Here is a 16,221-nt window from a genome sequence, read left to right on the forward strand (position 1 = left end):
TCGCCGTGGTTTCCCCCCCCCCATGCGGGTGTCCATCAGACCAAATGACACATGAGTGGTTGAGCCCGGTGTGACTTGGATGCAATCCTAATGACTGAAACTGGGTTGGCGGGGTATGGAGGGGGTGGGGCTTCATCGTCAAAAATAGGCACACCTCAGTGCCTACATACATGTTGATTGATATTCCTCTATTGTTACATTTCTTGATTTAGTCATTTTCCTTTTTTTTTTTGAAATCATAAAAAATACATCATAAATGCTTCAATTCATTCATTTCATTTTGCATTTTACATCTAGTGTACTCAATGATGAATGGCTCCTTTAGCCAATAGGAGCGGCAAATCGTGACCGTGTTGGAGTTGCATCACGCACACAAGCGCCCACCATGTCACAAAGACATAAATATAGTCCTGCTCAACAAGTACGTGTAGCAATATAGCATTGCTATGCTAACGGTGTCCTGATATTTTACATGATTATGAACTATGTGGTGATCTATGCACCTGCAGTGTGTTTTTCAAGCTATACGTCAACACAAGGCCACGTGCGAGGCCAAATGAGCCGCCCATTTCCGGGGGGGGCGGGGGGGTTTACCAAAGAGGATAATAAAAAGCAAAACGTTGTGTCTGCCTGCAGAAATATGAGACCTCTAATAAAGACTTGCCCAGATTTCATAACAAATGACTGAAGCAGTGATACTACCCATTAATGGGATGTACTTTCGAAACTGTTGTCACAGTGTGACTGGCAGGGAATGAAATACAGTAAAGTCTCGTTATATCGATATCGGATATATCGATAGTCCCGGTTATATCGATACTATTTCTATGCACGCGCGGAGAAAATTACATGCAAACAGGGTCGGATATATCGATAGTCCCTGTTATATCGATATTTTTTCAGACTCCCTTGAATATCGATATAACGAGACTTTACTGTAGAACAAAAAAATCTTCATTATCTCTGATATTGAAAAATGAAGTTTTATTCATTTACAAATACTGTCAAATCCTGATAATAACTCATTAAGGACCCACAGAATATTGAGTTTCAGGACTGCATAGACGTTCAATGCAGCGTAAGAAACCTATATGGGTCTGAAATTACCTTATTTATGTGAGTATAACGTGCACATTTTTCTACCAAAAAAAAACTCAAAGTTTGGGTGCACGTTATAAACGAGGCCTGGGAAAAAAAATCATATACAGTAAATATCCAGTGACTGTAAAATGTCCTTGATAGTTTTTAACGGTGCTTATAAATGAAATGTATTACAGTAAAGTCTCGTTATATCGATATTCAATATCGATATAACCGGGACTATCGATATATCCGACCCTGTTTGCATGTAATTTTCTCCGTGCGTGCATAGAAATAGTATCGATATAACCGGGACTATCGATATATCCGATATCGATATAACGAGACTTTACTGTATTATTATATTTAACGGACAACTGACACCATCTTTTGTTTCCTAACTGACATCAGAAAAATGTTTCATAGCATCTAAAATACCCATATTGATATTTTTAGTCAATTGAAAAACACCAATAAAAATGACTTAAATGTCTAAAAACGACTTCAAAATTCAAACTCATATAACCGCAGACCCATATAATTTAGGAATTAACTGTTTTTTTTAATGATGAAAGAAGAGAGTCAGATTTCTTACGCTGTTTTGAACATGTATGTTGTGCAAAAACGTCATCTTCAGTGGATCTTGGATTTTGAGTGACAATGTCAAAAACACTGGAGTGGACACACATCGTCTGGGAGTGAATGAGTTCAACACACACACACACACACACACAAAAACGAAAAAATTGCAACAATAGGTCCATTGTTTTTATCTTTTTTTGCAATGATTTATATTTTATGCCTATGGACAAATTTGACGAGCAGCAAGGTCAACAATCAATTTACAACAAACCGCATCAACTCGTAACTCATACGCAAGCCTCTGATGAGGCCTTTCCAGATGTGCCATTATTTGGTCAATATGTCATTATACAATAAACAACATGGCAGTCATTTTTATCCTCTTTTACACTCAAGTCACAAGACGATTGAGGGACTGCAGTTGTGACGGTGGGTAATCAGTGAACATGAGATGTTGTGTCCCAAAAAAAAAGCCCAAAAAGAGAATGAGACGAGCCAGATATAAAACATCTGAGCAGAAATAACAGCATACCGCATCCCAACGGGAATCACTTCTTTGCATCTTTCACCGCACTTAAAAGCAGATTACCTTGGAGGGAGGAACACCTCATAAATCTTTCTTCCTTTTCCTCCCATGGCTTGTCCACAGGGACTATTAAATCAATGTGGTTCATTGAGGTCAAGGACAATGCAGTTGTCCTCTTGACCTGTTTGTCCACACGTGGAGCAGCGATTTCAGTTCAGTATGCGGAAGATGAAACCTTTGCTTTACACTTTACAAGTAAAAAAAAAGTTGCCATTTACAAAAGAAGCTTGTGTTAGCTTGAGCTAGATAGTGTTAGCTTGAGCTAGCTAGCCAAAGTCAGATAAACTTCAGCTTACCTAGCAGACCTAATAAGGAAATGAATTATGGAAACTGGATGAATGGATGGACACAATAAAAGGCTTCCGAATTTTATGAATCTTGATGAGAATAAGCTTGTAAGGTGCCGCCAATGACTACATTAAAAATAAAAAAAACATGGTGATACGTGTTATCTTTGCTTCATGGGGATTGTCTCACTGGTTTAATAACCACGTCTCCATTTGGCGCATGTCAGACTGGTGGTCACTTTCATTTCCATCAGACTGCTATTGTGCCTTCGCATCGAAGTGAATGATAAACTCCCCGACAGACAAATGAAGGCACGATTGGACCCCCTGCATATTGTTCACAGTGCTACTCTAATCTCAGCGTTGCTCTTTAATAAAAAATAGAAGAAGAAATTAAAAAAGAGCTCATCGTACTTATATATCCAATAGAAAGGTGTCCGTGGCCTTGGACGACGGGACAGATAGCTTATGAGATAGCATGTAATTAACAATGCCTATTGAACTGACAAGCCTCAGCATTATGAACTCACCTAGTTGCTATATTCATATTCGAAAAGCAGGAAGGGGAAAATGTTCCTTTCATGATAAATGGAGTTAGAATATAGAGACCGGCCTGCGACTTCTCAGATGTAATTAAGAGACATAAATACTGAGAGATCTACATGCCCCAGATCTATTGCTGCCTACAAATAGAAAATTCACGTGATGACCAACCTTCGGGGAATCCGCACTTTGTTCCGTCACATGACAGCATACAAGAAACATGACTAGGATTTCCATTGGTCTATGTAGAAATAAATTACAGCCAAGTATATATATGAAGATTTTCTGTTTTAAAAAAAATGGACGGTTCTGATCAACGGGGTGGAGGCAGCAGAGAAAAATGAGCACAGTGTGCATTTTTTTGTATGTATGCGAAGTGTATACAGTATGCATGGATGGATAGATGACAAGATAGATGGATGGATGGATAGATGGATAGAAAGCTAGCTAGATAGGTAGAAAGCTAGATAGCGAGATAGAAAGCTAGATAGATAGAAAGCTATCTAAAGAGAAAGCTAGCAAGCTATTTAGATAGAAAGCTAGCTAGATAGATAGATAGATAGATAGATAGATAGATAGATAGATAGATAGATAGATAGATAGATAGATAGATAGATAGATAGATAGATAGATAGATAGATAGATAGATAGATAGATAGATAGATAGATAGATAGATAGATAGAAAGCTAGCTAAAGAGAAAGCTTCGTCGACGAAGGCGGAAGTAGTCGCCGAAACATGTCAGGTATTTGAACACCTACAATACACTGTCTGTAAGTAAGGAATCTGCTTAACATTACTAATACACATATTAGAAATGTCATTATTATTCTTGTTAAAACAGGACAATAAAAAAAACATTTTAAAACAGTGATGAAAAAAAAAACATTTACAGTAAAGTCTCGTTATATCGATATCGGATATATCGATAGTCCCGGTTATATCGATACTATTTCTATGCACGCACGGAGAAAATTACATGCAAACAGGGTCGGATATATCGATAGTCCCGGTTATATCGATATTTTTTTGGACTCCCTTGAATATCGATATAACGAGACTTTACTGTATATGTTTTTGTCATTTTTATTTATTGGTGTTTTTTTCTTTTGTGGACCTGTTTACATTTCTTGCTAAAAAAAATGGCAGCATTTACAAAAATGGATCTCACTATTTGATTTATTATTCGTGAGGAAAGCCCATTACCACATTCCGTGAAATATATGCTAACACATGCCTCGTATATGATTTGAAATTATGTAAATATCCGAATTAATAATGTATAAAGGCTGAATTTAGAGTAAAATAGAGAAACTCATTCACGTACAAGAAATTCATAACTCACCATGAAATACACATTGGAGTGTAATATAAACATGGATCAATATACAGTAAAGTCTTGTTATATCGATATTCAAGGGAGTCCGAAAAAATATCGATATAACCGGGACTATCGATATATCCGACCCTGTTTGCATGTAATTTTCGCCGTGCGTGCATAGAAATAGTATCGATATAACCGGGACTATCGATATATCCGATATCGATATAACGAGACTTTACTGTATTGTGATGTATGTGTAAAGTGAATAAATCGTGTCTCCTACACTTGAGTGATTTACTCAAGGCAGCTCAACAAGCATCTTGACAGCTGTCGCCTGCAGAGAGGACGAAATCAGCCATGGAAATATTTAACCATGATAAGGGGGAAAACAGAAAAAAGCTTGGAAACAGGCAATACAACGCCCCAATACTTACTTCAGCTAAGAAACTACAAATCAAGTAAGAATGAAAGAAATGTTAATAATCCTTTTGTCATGGAAAAAAAACAAAAAACAAATAAATCCATAAATATGAATCATATATAAAAATTGAGAATTAATGGTCTGAGCATGTCATATTTTTTTTTTGTTTTGGTTTGTGTTGCAAAACTCTCAAGGACACTTTACAGTTATGGGATAAGAACATTTTTTTGTGCGGGTGAGCAGCGGCAGCCATTCGCGCCAGCGTTCACTCTACCCTGAGGTAACACAGCAGAAAAGTTATGAAGGGAAGATGAAAGAAAAGAAAGAAGTAGAAAAACAAAATATAGGAGCTGCTGGAAAGGCAGCCACTATCGTGGCGCCATGTTTAAGTAAAAAAAAAAAAAACAACTAAATAACAAGACAACACAAAGACACACAGTCATTCATTCTTCAGCACTTGCTGTACCGTCTTTGTGACATGAAGCAGTTCTAGATGAAAGAGGAGAGGATCAGGGAATTAATAATAATAATAATAATAATAATAATAATAATAATAATAATAATAATAATACAGTAAAGTCTCGTTATATCGATATTTAAGGGAGTCCGAAAAAATATCGATATAACCGGGACTATCGATATATCCGACCCTGTTTGCATGTAATTTTCTCCGCGCGTGCATAGAAATAGTATCGATATAACCGGGACTATCGATATATCCGATATCGATATAACGAGACTTTACTGTAATAATAATAATAATAATAATAATAATAATAAGTCAAAAAAGAATCAGTGGCAAACAAGCCGCCACAAAAAAACTCTGTTCAGACACTTTGCATAATGCGGCCAGTATTGCCTTGATTAACCGTGTGAGACCCCAATCAATAGATCTGAGGCCTGGGATGCATTTTTACGGAATCAATCTGCTTCTTTTTATGCTCACAGTCTCCCAAATTAGACATAATGCTCAATTACGGCCTTGTTGGCGAGTGATGGCAGGATGAGCGGTATAATGGGCTGCCACTGTGAAACGTGTACTCCACATCCAAGCGAAGGGTTCTCATTCGGCAGTCTGACGTCATCCAGAAAATCCTTTCATATTTAATTGGAGAAGCACAGAATTGAAAAAAAAAGCCTCAAGGAAAAAGCGATGCACGAGAAACATGTGGCGTTTTTATACTCAGATGAAATGATTAAAAAGCGTATTCTCTTTGAACGGGCTACCCAGTTGTGATGCTGATGAGAAGAAAGCTTTGACACAAGCCCCCTTGAGCAATAAAAAGAACCAAAGTGAATGCATCTGAGTAAGAGCGATTTTGCTCTGATAGTGTCCTGTAAATAAAAATAGAAGATGACAATCCTTTTAATTTTTTTTGGTGCAGGTTTACTGGACTTAGAACTCCTCCCTGTGGTCGACTGCCATCTACTCCACAAAAGCAGAACAGTGCCCCCTGGTGTATGCTACCGGATATTACAACCTGAGTAAAACTGCCATCCATCCAGTTTCAAAAGTGCTTGTGCTAAAATATTTTCTAAGAAACCGTCACAGCAGACTTTGGGAAGAAGTGTACTGATTCCCAAACAAATTCTAAGGCGAATAATAGGAAAATGAATATTCATATTCATAACTAAGGGCAAATCAGAATTTCCACTGAACCTCATGCATGTTTTTGGAATAATAATAATAATACAGTGAGACCTCAACTTACAAACACCTTATCTTACAAACTTTCGTCTTACAAACGTCAAATTTATGAAAATTAAACCTTATAATAAGCACTATTTTCATAATACACACCCACCACGGCTGGCGGAGTGATCTTCGGCGGAAGCACACGACCGAACAGCATCAGAGGTTAAGTTATCAACAGTCCTTATGGAAGGTGACTCTCCTTCCATAAGCCATCGACCATCAAAAAGGTAAATAAAACTTTATTTTACAGCAGTTTATTTCTTTAATTACAGTCCTCATGTAATGTGCCTCTCGTTCCAAACAGCAATTCCCTTTGACCTTCGACCTCCAACTCCATTCCATCAAGCCATAAATGACCATCACAAATGTAAATAAAGTGACTTTATAATACAATGCAGTGTATTTCTTTCATTACAATACAATAGCACATTTATTATACATAGAATAAGGTATGTTGTGTGTAGTTTTAAGGCTTATTTAGTTGAAAAGTATATTTTATGGAAACCTGGGAATGGATTATTCTCATTTTAATGGTTTCCTATGGGATTTTTTTTTTTGAGATACACAGTTTTCGCCTTACACACTCTGTCTGGGAACCAATTAAGTTCGCAAGGTGAGGTCTCACTGTAATAATAATAATAATAATAATAATAATTATAATAATTATTATTATTATTATTATTATTATTATTTTGATAAACCATGAATGAGATCAGCCGATATTGACTCTGATACCAATGACACAAATTACTTCTTTTAGAGCTGCTCACAAATGATTCTTTTTTTTTCTTTAAAGTCTGTAGAACAAAAAAGGAATTTATCTTCAGTAGAACACAAGAAAAGCCAACGAGAACATCAGAACTTTCTATGCAATCCATCAACATTGTTTTAATTTCTAAATCTCTACATTTGTACAGAGAACAGACTGCGTTAAACCTACTGTGTCACCACGCTTATAAGTGTCCATATGGTATTTGACATTTGGATGACAGGTAAGCGGATGTGCATATTTGATATTTTATATCACATGACGGCGGGTGTGTAGGCGTGGTGTGTTGTTGTTGGAGCTCAAATCGAATCCAAGAAGTCACAAGAATGCTACCCTGCGAGCGAATTCAAGCGTCCACCAAATGCGTTGGCTTGTGTTCACAAGAGGGTTAAAATCGACGCAGCGCATGTTTGGCCAGCGAAGGGAAAGGTCGCAAATGATTTTGTCCGTCAATAACTCTCACGCTGGTGTGTCTCTGCAGTCTCCAGCTTTTTCAGTATACATGAGCCTTGCGTGCATCTGGTAGAAATTCATATCTAGGAAAAAGGACAGGAGGGATTACGTCCATTACATTAAAACCGCCCGGGCGGCCTTCTCCTGGGGAAGATGAAGAAGCGGCGGAAAAGCGTGTGTCGGCTGTCTCGTCAATCAATTTGCAGCACAAAAAAAAAAGATTAAACTCCTGAGCCTGTGCCTCTGCGAGGCTTTGCTTAAGTAATTTAACAGAATCCCTAAATCGGCCGCCCATTGTGTGCGGTATTACTGTAAAAGGCTTGTAAAAAGCGATGCATCTTCCTTTCCCTGACGACGGGTAAGTGTGAGGTGAGCATTGTTTTCAGGAGGCGTGCCGTGTATGGAACATTTCCATAATTACAAAAATATCATCCAAGTGGAAATGAGGCGGGCTGCAGAGTATGCTGATTAGGATGTCTATTCATTGGGCACCGCTTTTTAATCAAATGAGAACCTCCTGATGGAAATAATAATGCTATGTTGTATGTCTCTGTGATACCAGGAAAAGCCAACTAGAACATCAGAACTTTATGTGGGATCCATAAGAGGCATTTTAAATAGTAGCAGGCGTGTTGACTGTCATTTAGCATGCTCAATTCTGAACACAGGCATATCCCCAGTAAGTAATTAAGTAATTAACAAAGTAACTAAGTAAGTAACGAGGCAAGTAATAAAGTCAGTAGCTAACTCAGTAGCTAAGTAACTATGTAACCAAGTAACTATGTAATCAAGTAACAATGTAACTAACTAAGCAACGAAGGAATGAACTAATTAATGAAGTAATTAACTTACTAAGTGAGTAAGTGATTAAGTAACTGAGTAACTAGGGAACTAAGTGAGTAAGTGATTAAGTAACTGAGTAACTAGGGAACTAAGTGAGTAACTAAGTCAGTAAATAAGTGAGTAACTAAGTAAGTAACTAGGTCACTAAGTCACTCAGTCACTCTGCGACTCGGCAACTCAGCAACTGGGCAACTCAGCTACTCGGCAACTGGGTAACTCGGCAACTCAGCAACTTGGTAACTCGGCAAGTGGACAACTAAGCAACAAAGTAAGTTTGTTCATTCCTTTGTTCTTAAGTTCGTTTGTAAGTTTGTTTGAAAGTTCGTTTGTAAGTTCGTTTGTAAGTTTGTTTGTATGTTCGTTTGTAAGTTCATTCGTAAGTTCATTCGTAAGTTCGTTCGTAAGTTCGTTCGGAAATTCGTTCGTAAGTTCGATCGTAAGTTCGTTCGTAAGTTCGTTCGTAAGTTCGTTCGTAAGTTCGTTCGGAAATTCGTTCGGAAATTCGTTCGTAAGTTCGTTCGTAAGTTCGTTCGTAAGTTCGTTCGGAAATTCGATCGTAAGTTCGTTCGTAAGTTCGTTCGGAAATTCGTTCGTAAGTTCGTTCGTAAGTTCGTTCGTAAGTTCGTTCCTAAGTTCGTTCGGAAATTCGTTCGGAATTTTGATCGTAAGTTCATTCGTAAGTTAGTTCGTAAGTTTGTTCGTAAGTTTGTTCGGAAATTCGTTTGTAAGTTCGTTTGTAAGTTCGTTCGTATGTTCGTTTGTAAGTTCGTTCGGAAATTCGTTCATAGGTTCGTTCGTAAGTTCGTTCGTAAGTTCGTTCGTAAGTTCGTTCGGAAATTCGTTCGGAATTTTGATGGTCAGTTCATTCGTAAGTTAGTTCGTAAGTTTGTTCGTAAGTTCGTTGGGAAATTCGTTTGTAAGTTCATTCGTAAGTTCATTCGTAAGTTCGTTCGGAAATTCGTTCGTAAGTTCGATCGTAAGTTCGATCGTAAGTTCGTTCGTAAGTTCGTTCGGAAATTCGTTCGTAAGTTCGTTCGGAAATTCGTTCGTAAGTTCGTTCGTGAGTTCGTTCGGAATTTTGATCCTAAGTTCGTTCGTAAGTTAGTTTGTAAGTTCGTTCGGGAATTCGTTCGTAAGTAAGTTCGTTCGTAAGTTCGTTCGTAAGTTCGATCGTAAGTTCGTTCGTTCATCTATGTATCTTCCGGACCACTTTATCCTCATGAGCGTCAAGGGGAAAAACCAAGTTGAATCATAAAATTGGTTTTAATTTTGAGATGCTTATGCATCAACTTGGACTTAATACTTCCACTGTCCTTCATGTGTGTGTGTGTGCGTGTGCGCGTGTGTGTGTGTGTGTGTGTGTGTGTGTGTGTGTGTGTGTGTGTGTGTGTGTGTGTGTGTGTGTGTGTGTGTGTGTAAGATTAGTGTGAAAAATCTGCAATTTCAAATATCCGTCTTGTCATTCTAAAAAGCAGGGCATTCCAATGAGCAGTACACTAGGCCATCAATATCACCACCTCACTGCCACATATGTATTTATCAAGTCTTCAAATGAGCCCATAAATAAAGAAGGGGGCATAAAGCTGCACCATAAAAGCGCTGCCACGGCAGCGGCAAGTTAATTGCAATATGGCGAGCAGCCTGCTGTCCAACTGTCAGCCAAGGCGACACGGCAGGCTTAATGTACAGTAAATACAAGAGAGGTGAGCCCGGGGATCTGAAGTCATTCATACCGTGATAATGCTAATCCTTTACTGTAATAACCATTCTGCAGCGCTGACACAATGCGTGACCTTTACTGCAGGCTTCCATCCATCCATAGCGATGGCGTCTTACGCAGAGAACACAAAAAGGGAGGCTTTAGAGAAAGTCCAGTTTGTCCCATGGGTTGAATACAACTATTCAGTATCCAAGGGGTTAAATTCTTTGCATGTTGACTGGTGGGGCTCAGTAATCTCTTGAGTATCTAAAAGCTTTGTGTACGGATGCGCTAAGAAAAAAAATGGTGGCGGGTTATTCCGGGACAGCTCTGAAGCTAACCTTTAGAAGCAAAAGACGGCAATACAACAATGACTGCGCAACCTCGGAGGAGGAAGCCGTCGCCTTGTGCACGTGTGGCTTATTTGAAGATTTAAAAAAAAAACATCTTCCTGCCCAGCTTGTAGCCTTTTTGAAACTCACTAAATTTTGCTAAATGTAGCTTATCTCTGCTGCCAGATTTCGGCTGCGCGGCTGAATAAATGTTGAGCAAATGAAGGTTGAAGAGAGAGAAATGGACAGACTTGAACAATTGGATAAGAATAAGAAAGTCAAAATCAACAAAAGAGGCAATGGTGGCATATTGATGTGGAGAAATAAGACATCCAAAATAAGACCAAAAATAAAATAAAAGGCTTAGACATACAATAATACATGTTAATAAAAATCACAGCACAATGGGAAGCAGTTTAGCAGGTTCCTTTTTCAAGTTATTCTTGAATCAGAAAGCCATTAATAGTCCCACGATTGGGGACATTTGTAATCTATTAGCTATCTGTTAGCTGGCTGGCTATCTAGCTAGCTATCTATTAGCTGTCTGGCTGGCTGGCTAGCTATTGCATAATAATAATAATAATAATACATTTCATTTATAAGTGCCTTTCGAAACTCTCAAGGTCACTTTTCAGTCACAGGATTAGTTTTTCTGTGGGTGAGCAGCGGCAGCCACACGCGCCAGTCTTCACTCAACCCAGAAGTAACTCAAATAGATAGAAAGCTAGTTAGCCAGCTCATCGATAGCTAATAGATAGCAATTAGATAGCTACCTAGATAGCTCATAGATAGCTTGATAGCTAGTAGCCTATTAGCTATATGCCGCATCTGGCTATCTACCTAGCTAGCTAGCTATTAGCTATATATTGGCTATCTATTAGCTAGCTGACTAGCTTTTCATCTATTTGAGTTACTTCCGGGTTGAGTGAACGCTGGCGCATGTGGCTGCCGCTGCTCACCAACAGAAAAACTTATCTTGTGACTGTAAAGTGACCTTGAAAGTTTTGAAAGGCACTTATAAATAAAATGTATGATTATTATTAAAATTGAAAGGGGTGGGGGAGGGTCAAAAGATAATAAAAGCCGAGTATTCTATGCATGAAAGAAATGTCTGAAGACTGACTGATGTATAATTGTGCAAAATGTTTCATAAAATAGAACTGTTCATAGTGCAATAATAAAAATACAGTATAAAAAAATGAAATCAATATTCAGTGGCATATTTTCTTAATTCTAAATAAGAGCTCAAGAGTGATCAAAATAAATAAACCGACGAATGCACTCAGCAGAAAAGTTTAAATGGCAAACAATACCCTCTAGCGGCCACACACCAGTACTACCACAAAGATCAGCGTCACGCAAGAGCACAGCTCCCTTCCCCAAAATGCCAATCGAAGCAGTTCAACTCCATTTTGTGCAACAATCAACGACGCATTGTTTTTTCTTCTTGTTCTTCTACATCCTTCTGAAGGAAATGGGAGGGAGGCGGCTAAAAATAATAAAATAATAATAATAAAACGTCAAGTAATCCCCAGCAAATGACAGAGATTGACGGGTGGTTATAGATGCGCATCCACCAAAGCCAAAGATTATAATTGAAAAAACAATCATCCTTAAGTTGACATGTCTGTGTTCACAGCAGCTTCCATGTGTCTGTGTGTAAAGGTGCATGCCCTGCGCGTGGGTTGATACACCGATCCAATGTTATGAAACAATAAAATCCCGACAGTTGATTCATAACAGAGCATAAAATCGCCAGTTTTTGTTATCTTCCTGCTTAATGAAAACTATAATTCCTACCTGCTTCGCCACATTGCTGTAGAGCGCCGGGATCGAAAATAAAGGCAGACATTGACTGTACAGTATTGTCATGGTGATGAGACAGCTTCAAAGGCACGTGTGTTTTATCTCTCTTAAAAATCACACGTGGATCACAACGTGAGCTCAAATTGTTTTTCTATATACGGTGCGCCAAACACCAACACGTGTTCATCTGCTCCCGTGCTGCGGCGTCATGCGGACGGCCGCCTTTTTCAAGACTGATCCTGGCGGATCAAAGGTTACACATGCAATCACGTTAGAGATGGAGGCCGTATTGCTGCTGTATCTGGAGAAAATATGAATGTGTGTGTGTGTGTGTGTGTCACTGATATAGTCTATAGAAGCAGCAGGCGCGCATGTGCAATGGAACATAGCATATTGCTGGGTCAACACAATCTAAGGTGTTCGAAATTCAAGCAGAAGGAGCTGTCAAAGTCACCAAAAGCGCAATAAAATAAGTGGGCAGGCCCGAGGAGAACATGCAAAGTTCACACAAGGAGGCAGGACCAGGTCTTCAACTCACAACATCTGCACTGTGTACTAACCACTCAACTCCCAGGCCGCCCGTTATACTTGAACATGTTCAGGAAAAAAAGTTTGTGTGCAATTTGTGGTAATATTTCATTTCCCCCCCCCCAAAAAAAAGGAATTTGTGGACTAAAACGCGCACCTTCAACAAATGCCGTATTTAAAAATATTTCCATACATAAGGTGCACCGCATTATATCTTCAATGAATGACATATTAAAACGTTTTCGATACATAAGGTGCATGGTCAGCTTTTGAAATAATCTTTTCCTTTAGATGTGCCATATAAGGCAGAAAATATGGTAGTTATTATTTTAAGGTAATATAGATCATACCAAATAAAATATTTTCCAAAAGTACATCTGACAACATGATACAGGTAACATCCGACTTACAACCAGGTAACATCCGACTTACGAGCAGCTGACCATCCGTACTTATGACCACGACCTCCAGACCTGATTTTAATTTTTTTATTCTACACCTGGCACCGCAACGCGCTACCAGGCGGGCAACGCGTACGACAATTTTGGCCAGCCAGCCAGCCAGCATCTCACTCTCGCACAGCAATCGACCGTGGCGAGTCATTTCGCCCCAGAGTCTCTATTCAACATTTGTAATGGATTTCGACTTACGACCATTTTGACTTACGACCGTTTGGTCGTAACGGAACTCGGTCGTCAGTTGAATATTACCTGTATTTTACTCTATGTTTCATTATTATTACTATTATTTTATGTTTCATTTTAATATAAAACACATACAACCACAGAAAAAATATGGAAAATATTGTTCCATTCAATAAATGATTGCCTGAAATTATTCTCTCAGCACATTAACCAGATTTGTCATAATTTAATAAAATATTCATTATTACCGTAATTTCTGGCCTAAAAGCAACAACTTTTAACACAAGCTTTGAACCCTTCCGCTTATGCAACAAACAGCTAATTCAGACTTTTTTTTCTTCTTACGGCCGCTAACGTGTTTCTACCGTGTCTCAGCAACTTGGTATGCTTTTGTACCCTGACCTGTTAGCGAGTGCTAACGTATTGTTGCTGTGTTACTGCTGTGTCTCAGTGACTTTAACCGGCATGTTTTTTTTAACCAGACCTGTTTGGGCTGGAATGCTTGTTGTGTTGCTGTTATGAAAGAAAAGTTAAGGTACCGTCTTTCTTTATAAACACGCGGCTTATAGATAGGTGCAGTTTATAAATGTACAAAATGGTTTTTCCTTTAAAAATGTACTGAGTGAGGCTTATAATCAGGTGTGCTCTTTCATCCAGAAATTACGGTATATTTGAGGTGGTAGTAGTAAGAGTGTAAAATGCTGAGAATCATGTTTGTTATTTGTTGTTCTTCATTTAAAAAAAAGTTTACCAGTGAGATAAGTACAAAGTAGGATAAGAAATGAACCAGTAAAGATTATCAGCACTTCACCCAAAATGCCAGATGAAAACAAACATCATCAAAAATTCCACTAGCAGCACGAGGGGGAATTTCCGCTACATATGCAAAAAAAAAAAAAAAAAAAAACGCATGACTTACCGGGGTGCTGCCATCGGAGAGGGTAGCCATACTGATGGACATGCTCATCTTGTCCGAGGAAGACAGCGAAGACGGAGAGGGGCTCCTCTTGTCCGCTTCCTGTCTCTGGAGGAAGTCACGCCAGGCTCGCTGGATGCTAGACAAACAATCACGGAGGAAGAGTTTTTTTTTCTTCTGAAAAGTGCAATTTTCCTTCCAGTAAATCCACATCTCCACGTATTCGTGTCACATTACTACCTCGGCCTATAAAATGTTTCTTTTCTTTCTTTTTTTTTCTTTATCTCTCTTGAAATCATCCATCAGTTTGTCAGTTTTATGTCGTCCGGCCTTGAGTAAATCACAGCAAGAACGTTTTAAGCGCGGGGGGGCATAAAAGTTTTTTGTAGTGTTGTTGGAGAAATTTAAGACGGACTCACATCAAAACTTTGGTCTCATAGGGTGGGACATTCATGTTGACATTGTCATCCTGAGCCACCGTCAGGTCCTCACTGCGGAAAAGGTAGACACACACACACAAAGTATATCAGCTAAAATATTAGTCTTTGCAGTACTCTACATTTTGCAGAACTTACCTTAAAGGACAACCGACGTCTCCGGATAAGTTGTGTCCATAACTTGTAAAATGACTTCTACTGAGCGTATTTTAATAAGATTCCTCCACATGTAGCTATATTTTACGTGTTAAGACTCGCGCTGAATATTCAGGAAGTCTTGTTTTTGAGTTGGTGACGAGTCCGTACGTGACGTCACTAAAGGAACGCCCCTGACTAAAAAAAGACACTTTGTAGCAGTCCTTCCATCACGTCAATGGATTTTGCTGTACTTGTTTGGTCTGAAATCCTCGTGTTGCATCCAAAAGCCGCCAGAAGAGGGCGTCCAAGCTCCGTATAAGGAATTTATCAGCCTGTGGAAGCGGAGGTGGCCACTGGAGGTCGCCATTTTGTGCCTGTTTTTTGGGTGGGACATTGCCCCCCAATGTTGCCTCACAATGGCACGAAATAAATTCTTTAATCGATTGCAAACATGTATGCTTTCCTCTTCAGAACTATTTGAATCATATTCATAACTGGGTGTGTAACAAGAAAGCATATTCTCTGAATCTGAAGCCATTGTTTTGATTCTCCAGCAATGCAAGGCGTCTTGGCACTCCACGTCATACTTTCAATTCCTGAATAAATTCAGGGGTAGCAGTAAATGAGTTAAGCTAATTGACCTTAGTGTTGACACAAGGTGCCTTCTTCTATTTATATATATTTTTCTTCTAACAAAACTGTTCCACTGTTTGTTTTCCTTCTTTCTCACATGACACAAGTACCTTTTTTTCTTGAAAACAAAACACCCCGCCTCAAAAAAAGATCCAATTTTCAAAAATGTTGATGCCTTAATTGTATGAACAATAATTAACAAGAGACCCTTTCCACCCATCTGCTCAAAATGGGCTTTTAATGGACGCTGTGTGCGAGGATGGCTGTGTTACAATGTGCCTGTTTGTCCACTTACGTCTGCAGCTGGAAGCCTCCACTGTTAGTGTGCTCGAAGCTGCTCTGGATGCTCTTCAGCTGCTCCTGTGTGACATGCAGAGAGGGACAGGCATCGCTAATTAGCTGACAGCAGCCAGCTGAGTTAAGTGCACATTCAACATTTCAAGTGTTTTGGATCAGTGTGCTTATGTTAAGCATGCCCGAATTGTTCTGTGACTTGGCAAGAATA

The 16,221-nt window shown here is 38.9% G+C and overlaps 1 protein-coding gene across 1 annotated transcript in view; it reads right to left on the reverse strand.

Annotated features, from left to right (window-relative positions):
- Positions 1 to 16,221, reverse strand: part of schip1 (schwannomin interacting protein 1) — a 214,881-nt gene that overhangs the window by 118,958 nt on the left and 79,702 nt on the right. The window contains exons 6-8 of the mRNA XM_089014456.1: positions 16,012 to 16,076; positions 14,928 to 14,999; positions 14,512 to 14,647 (exon numbers count right to left, since the gene is read on the reverse strand). Coding sequence (XP_088870582.1) covers positions 14,512 to 14,647; positions 14,928 to 14,999; positions 16,012 to 16,076 — 273 coding nt within the window. The remainder of the gene's footprint in view (positions 1 to 14,511; positions 14,648 to 14,927; positions 15,000 to 16,011; positions 16,077 to 16,221) is intronic.

This window comes from Hippocampus bargibanti, linkage group LG14, assembly GCF_051943395.1.
Source record: "Hippocampus bargibanti isolate YZ-2025 linkage group LG14, ASM5194339v1, whole genome shotgun sequence".
In the NCBI taxonomy this organism is placed as follows: domain Eukaryota; kingdom Metazoa; phylum Chordata; class Actinopteri; order Syngnathiformes; family Syngnathidae; genus Hippocampus; species Hippocampus bargibanti.